The sequence below is a fragment of the Haliotis cracherodii genome, unplaced genomic scaffold (genome assembly GCF_022045235.1).
Source record: "Haliotis cracherodii isolate W230 unplaced genomic scaffold, xgHalCrac1.p SCAF_14, whole genome shotgun sequence".
In the NCBI taxonomy this organism is placed as follows: Eukaryota; Metazoa; Mollusca; class Gastropoda; order Lepetellida; family Haliotidae; genus Haliotis; species Haliotis cracherodii.
This window is the reverse complement of record NW_027266269.1, coordinates 592,501-599,688: the sequence shown is the minus strand read 5'-3', so window position 1 is coordinate 599,688 and position 7,188 is coordinate 592,501. Positions and strand designations below refer to the sequence as shown.

Here is a 7,188-nt window from a genome sequence, read left to right as displayed (position 1 = left end):
CTAACGATGAGCTATTCACTATTTCTTGAAACACCTTTAATGAAAATTAGGGGAAAAACAGTATCCTTTTCAACTTATATTAAAAACATTATCAGAAGAAGCTTGATTCTCTGGAACTAATGACCTCGAGGATAAGATAAGAGATGATTAACATTAATGAATCGTTGTTATCCAAACTCTCAAAACAAAATTGAATTCTTAATCTCAAGGAAGAGCAAATTAAAGGAATTTTTGTCAGAAATGGTTCGTACGTGATTCAGATTTTACTTTTGCTAGCTTCCTCACACTTCTTAGATAACACTCTTCTTTCCAGACAACTATGGCCCTCGCTGTGATTCTGGTTCTTATGTCCATGGTAGTTTCCACACAAGGTAAAACATTTAAGCTTGTGCCTCTGAATAGTATCTTACATATTGTCCTAATATTATGAATTATAATGATTTCTTGGATTTGTCCTGTCCCACAAAATGGACACGAAGAGAGAAGTTACAGTCACTCGGTGACAGAACAGGTAACATCCAATACTGATGATCAAGCTTATCTTACCTGGTCCAGGCTCGATTGTTTACAGAACCCGGTTATAAAGCTGGAATGTGAACTGTGACAAACAACACCATTGTCACATGTAAACGTAAAGGTTGAATCGAAAGATCTGAATGATTATATTGGAAAGAATGAGTTTAATGCGACAGAAGACACAAACTGGTACGACTGTATTTAAACTAGCAATTACAATATACATTTATTATACATGCAAATTGTGAGTGCATGAGGTTTCAAGCATAAATGTTTGTACACAGAAGATACGACCATGTGAATATGATTGACTGACTAATTGCTCCAGCCCTGAATAGGTATAACCCTAGAAAGTAACATACAATTGTTCAATGTCAGTTTACACGTCCCTTCGCCCAACTGCACATACACACAATCGAGCCTTAGCTACCCGAACTTTGAATATGTTTCCATGATCTCTGGCCATTTGTTACACATTCAAGTAACGTCAAGAGCATTGTGATACTATCTTCCTTTTTTCCTGTTCATATATACATGTTTATGTTTATTCCACTGATTCGATCACCAAGAAATGTTCACATTTTACAGCAGCAGGATGTGCGGAGGGTCAGCAGTGTTCAGACTGTTCCAGGAACGGGCACTGCGAATCAAAATGCTCATTGGGGTATTTTGGCGTGAAATGCAAAGATTCGTGCTCGAAAGCTTGCCTGCATGGCGCCTGCAAGTTTACAGAGATAGGCATTGGGAGATGCACTGAAGGCTGTGAACCTGGTTATCGTGGCACAGATTGCACAACAGCATGTGATAGTCAAGCGACCACATGTACCAAGTGTGGGTCTGAGTGTAAGGAGGGTTTCTGTCAGCTGGGTTCCTCCTGTGTGTCTGGCTGTGCTGACAGCTACTACGGCTCCGACTGTAAGAACTGCTCCAGCAGGTGTAAGACTTGCAACAGGATCACTGGCACATGTGACGAGTGTTACCCACTATATACCGGCCCTGATTGTCATTATTCAGGATTGTGTGAAGCCGGGTGTGCGGAGGGATGTGGACGTCAAGTTAGTGGCAGATTCTGTGTTGAGGTGTGCAGTCATAATTGTAGGTTTCAAAACAACATGAATGATACGAGATGTTTGCCCCCTGGTAGAAATGCTTCAGTGTATTGTACATCTGAGTGTCACAACCAGAATGGCGAGTGTCTCCATGGCTGTGTAGATGGCTGGTATGGTCCACGCTGCTCCTCTCCATGCAGTGCAGGTTGTAGTGGTGGAAGGTGTGATGCTGCAGGTGCTTGTGTTGATGGATGCAGATCTGGATATTTCGGGAGGTACTGTGAGTCTTGTCACGACCACTGCTACAACCACACCTGCAGCCAACACAACGGGAGCTGTGTGGACGGGTGCATCACAGGATATTCTGGGGAGTTTTGCAATGAAACCTGTGACGTATGTCGTGATGGGGTCTGTGACCAGATGTCTGGCACATGCATCAACGGATGTGACATCAGCAAACATGAATGTGAACTTTCCTGTAACATCAACTGTTCCAGGGAGTACTGCACAGGGAACAGATGCAACACAGGTAAAAGATGATTGTAAAACTCATTGTATTACTTCGACTTTATCATAAGCATGTGTTAATGAATCACTATCAAATAGTGATCATACCAGGTGCTTGTGAACAGAAACGCGTGTCTTGTGTCCATGATGGCATCGGTCAGAAACACATGATAAAACGGGCGTCTTTTGGTACATGTCAATGTAGGGAATTGCATGGGACATCAATTTGTGCCACTGAACCATACTAATTGGACATGGAGATTTCTAATGGCTATGGAAAGGGTTTGGTTGCTTTATTATGTATGCCCGAATGTAAATTGTAGACTGTCCTCTACATTGCTCAGAAATAGCTGGACTCGTACATTGTATCAATAAATAGTATTGTGTTTGTGCAAGTTCCGTTGACTGTATTTCTTTGTTACTGTCTTCTCGTGTTGTATTCTCCAGACGACTGGAGGGTGGATGGTATCAGCGTTGGAATCCCTACAGGATGTGTACTCCTTGTCCTGGCTATCCTGATGTCAAACTACGTCTGTTACCGCAAATTCCGTTCTGCTAACAGGCTACAGCATAGAGAATCTCAGCCGAGTGTCTTTTCATATGAATTACATCAACATGGGAAGCTAAATGTGTATGTGGAGAATTGACGTTGTCATCTTTCTATGTTATCTGAGTAAAATGCATGAATCCTTTCTTTGTGCATCTTGCCACCATGTGGCGTGAAACCTCTATTAATTGTTTACATAGGAGATGTGTCATTATCACAGATATTCTGAAAGATCTAATGGGAACTAATCAGAACAAATCAGAACGCCTGTTCTTACAGAGGTAATCTGACACATGTGGAACCTCTCCCTGCTGTGGAGTACCAGTCGTGGCACAAATACTATGACATAGAGGAGCAGGATTTGGACACTGGGGAGCCAACTATAAACCAAGAGGACCTAGACACAGAGCCGGGTCTCGCCATGCCTGGCATAGCAGATGTATTCCAGCCGGTGCTTGCCATTGTACACAGAGAAGAAGATATGTCAACAGAGAGTTCAGCATCATCCACCATCCGATCCTACACCCACCTGATTCCTGATTTAGTCAATTTTGGACGTGGAACACTAAAACAGCTAACATATGTATATATCGGCTCAGCAGACTGCGCTGTATTTGAACAACAGTTTTCTTGTAGTAAAGACCTGATGTTTGGTTGAGAGGATTAGGACTTTGTCAAGCTGAACTTGATGGTTAGGACATTTTTGCTGGTTGTCTTAGAGCTTATTTGCTGTCTGCTTTGGTTGTTGAAATCTTGTGTTCTTTGATGCGTGTATCTACTGGGCGGGAGGTTTTCACCAATGTATGTGTCGCAACAGTCTCAACAAAAAGATGATCCACCCCCTTTGGGGTGGGGTGCTTTACTAAAAGAAAGCTCCCAGAGGCTCATGGAAATCCGACGATCAACGGAGATCAAGGGCATTACATCTCGTCTGCCCCCGAAGAGCAACTCAAGCAATAGGTCTTCGTTGTTATTATCCAGTTAGCTTGCCACAACTTTTTAATCCTGTCAATCCTTATTCTTACTGTACATTTGTCTTCATTACCTGTGTTCTATTTGTGATTCTTACTGTACATTTGGCTTCATCACCTGTGTGCTATTTATTATTATTACTGTACATTTGGCTTCATCACCTGTGTGCTATTTATTATTCATACTGTACATTTGGCTTCATTACCTGTGTGCTATTTCTTAATCTTATTGTAAATTTGGCTTCATTACCTGTGTGTTATTTCTTATTCTTACTGTAAATTTGGCTTCATTACCTGTGAGCTATGTCTTATTCTTACTGTACATTTGGCTTCATTACCTGTATACTATTTCTTTTTCTTACTGTACATTTGTCTTCATCACCTGTGTGCTATTTAGTATTATCACTGTACATTTTGCTTCATTACCTGTGTGCTATTTATTATTCTTACTGTACATTTGGCTTCATTGCCTGTGTGCTATTTGTTATTTTTACTGTACATTTGGCTGCACACCGGACATACAGTGTTTTGCGTCCAACGTTTACGTTTTAGCTTGTTAACGTTAATTGTTTTTTTTGCATACTTTTTATTGCATTTTCTCAACAGGGAATGCATCGTCACTTTGCTTCCCGCAGACACATGCTGTCTGGTTGAGAGTGGGTCCACATGCAGCCTGTAATCATGGAAAGCATTGCACCCTTCTTAGTTAGACTCAGAAGTTTTCAGCCACCCTTGTGTATATGTTTCACCTGAGTTTAGAATTAAAGTATTGTAAATAATATTATGTTATATTATATGTGCCCGACTGTATCTCAACTATTTGCTTGTATATGACGCAGACATGGGCGGAGTGGTAGTCGTCACGGGACTCGGGACACACACATGCCCGACTGTATCTCAACTGTATGCTTGTATATGACGCAGACATGGGCGGAGTGGTAGTTGTCACGGGACTCGGGACACACACATGCCCGACTGTATCTCAACTGTATGCTTGTATATGACGCAGACATGGGCGGAGTGGTAGTTGTCACGGGACTCGGGACACATGCCCGTCTGTATCTCAACTGTATGCTGGTATATGACGCAGACATGGGCGGATTGGTAGTCGTCACGGGACTCGGGACACACGCATGCCCGACTGTATCTCAAAAGGCTGGAGCTGTTTGGGATATTGCCCGATATAACGGGAGAGTTGAGTATTTGAAAGTTGAAATAATCCCTCTTGTGCTACAGTCTTGACACTCTGAATCAGTATGCCCTAAACAAAAAGGGCGGGGGTGGGGGTATCCCTGGTCCCTAGTTCAGGTGGGTAAATCAGTGGATATAGATGTTAAATATTTAGGTTTAGATTATTGATTTAAGCCGTCTCAGTGCAATGATGATTTAAACTCCTACATCACACTATTTACAAACATGCTGCTACACTACTACAGAAAGGAGAGTTGCGGCTCAATGACAACAGTGACGCATATAGCACTGAAAGCTACCGGCAAACCTTTGAAACGTTGCCAGGAAACTAACAAAGCGAAATATCACCCTTGCTCTACCAGTGTGAAACACATGCATTGTGTCAAGGGGCGGTCAGTTTCTTCTATGTTGCATTTATTCATGTAGCGAATGACACTCGGAGAGTGCCCGGAATTGCTGCCAGACATAATTTGCCTTTTAATTTATATCAGAATAAATAAGCGGGAGTGTTACATTGTACAAGTCATGTTTATTCTAAATGCATGACTTGTATCAGAGTACTGAAGGTAACATTACCCCAGATAACCGGAGCGTGGTCGCCCGGGGACGCATCTCTACATAGAGAACTGACGTGCCTAGACGACTGGACCACATATGCATCTAGTGTCCTCAATGTTTTGTAAATGTGTGTTTGCTCCGTACCGATGATAAAATTAGATATTGGATAGTACTTTGCACGTCTTCGCTTGTTGTCGATAAACTAGTCATAAAGCCATTGTCTCTCAGGTTACAGGCCGGCAAAGCCACATTTCGAAAATAGATAGCCCAAATTGATGTGGCTCTCGCGGCAATGGTTATGGTTGTGTGATTGTATAATGTGGCTCTCGCGGCTATGCTGTTAAAACATGCTTTGTGATTCTAACAGGTTACCGTATATTACGTTTATCTTATTGTGCCACCCTTCCAGGGTATTGTTGGTACGGTTGCCTTGGTTTTCGAAATGGTTCCAAATCTCTGGCATGAAGGCCCCTCCTTGAACCCAACTGGTTGTCACATAGTCCATGAAGGCAGTCACTTTAGGGCCAACAGGAGAATCAGCAATGGCATCAAGCCACACATCATCCACTTTGTCACGAGGTACTAGAAGGAGGGCAGGAGCTCTTCTCACCAGCTTCTTTACCTCCTCATCTTCCATATTGTCCATCACCAGACCTTCTTTCTGCACCCTCCCACAAATACATTGGGTGAAGTGAAAGAAACACCCTCTAACTAATGTCCCAGTAAATACATCAGTCACGGCATTGTGAGCTGTACGTTCAAAGTCCAACTGAATTGTAAGTGGGGCAAACTCTATACCTCCTCTACTAGCAAAATCGCATAGGTACTGAAACATGTTGACATAACACTCTTTTGTTCGATTGGACAACAAACAGTAAACTAATGGAAACATATGGCCAAACACCTCAGCGTGTAAACAATAAATCTGATCAAACAACTTGGGACAGGCATAAAATATACCATCACAAAATACAATGTCTGCAGTACACAAATGTTCAATGTTCTTGTCTGTAGTGAAGATGAGGATGTCGTCACTAACACGGTGTAGGAACTGGTCGCCTCCCTCAGTCTGGGAGTATTAAATTAGGAGTATAATTAAAATGTGGGACTCTCATATAAAGGTATCGGTAATCGGATTAATTAATTACCCGCTAGAATAGGTGAAATGCACTCAGCTGAAAATGTGGCTCTACCGGCAATAGCCATTTCTGAAATGTGGCTCTCCCGGCTAGACACCGTCTCTCAACCCACTTCCCTCCATAGTGTGTAGAGTGTCGTTTGTCGTGTGTACATGTCGTGTGGTGTGTGGTGTGTCGTGTGTACATGTCGTGTGTCAGGTGTCGTGTGTCGTGTGCTGTGTGTACATGTCGTGTGGTGTGTCGTGTGTCGTTTGTCGTGTGTTGTCTGTGGTGTGTCTTGTGTTGTCTGTCGTGTCTTGTCGTGTCGTGTGTTTTCTGTCCTGTGTCGTGTGGTGTGTGGTGTGTCGTGTGGTGTGTCGTGTGTTTTCTGTCCTTTGTTGTGTGTCGTGTGTACATGTCGTGTCGTGTGCCGTGTGGTGTCTGTCGTGTGTCGTGTGCCATGTATCGTGTGCCATGTGTCGTGTGTCGTGTCGTGTCTTGTATTGTGTCGTGTGTCGTGTGTCGTGTGTCGTGTGTACATGTCGTGTAGTGTGTCGTGTGCCGTGTGTCGTGTGTTGGCTGTCGTGTGTCGTGTGTCATGTGTCATGTGTGCATGTCGTGTCTTGTGTCGTGCATCGTGTGTTGTCTGTCGTGTGTCGTGTGTCGTGTGTCGTGTGTACATATTGTGTCGTGTGTCGTGTGTTGTCTGTCGTGTGTCGTGTGCCGTGTGT

General features: G+C 43.1%; 1 protein-coding gene across 1 annotated transcript; it reads left to right on the top strand.

Moving 5' to 3' along the window:
• Positions 1–319: 319 nt before the first annotated feature.
• LOC139461289 (multiple epidermal growth factor-like domains protein 10) lies at positions 320–3,277 on the top strand. The gene is given in 5 exon segments (XM_071242917.1): positions 320–371; positions 1,105–1,804; positions 1,901–2,119; positions 2,530–2,634; positions 2,899–3,277. Coding segments are annotated over 5 exon segments (1,455 nt in total).
• The last annotated feature ends 3,911 nt before the right edge of the window (positions 3,278–7,188 follow it).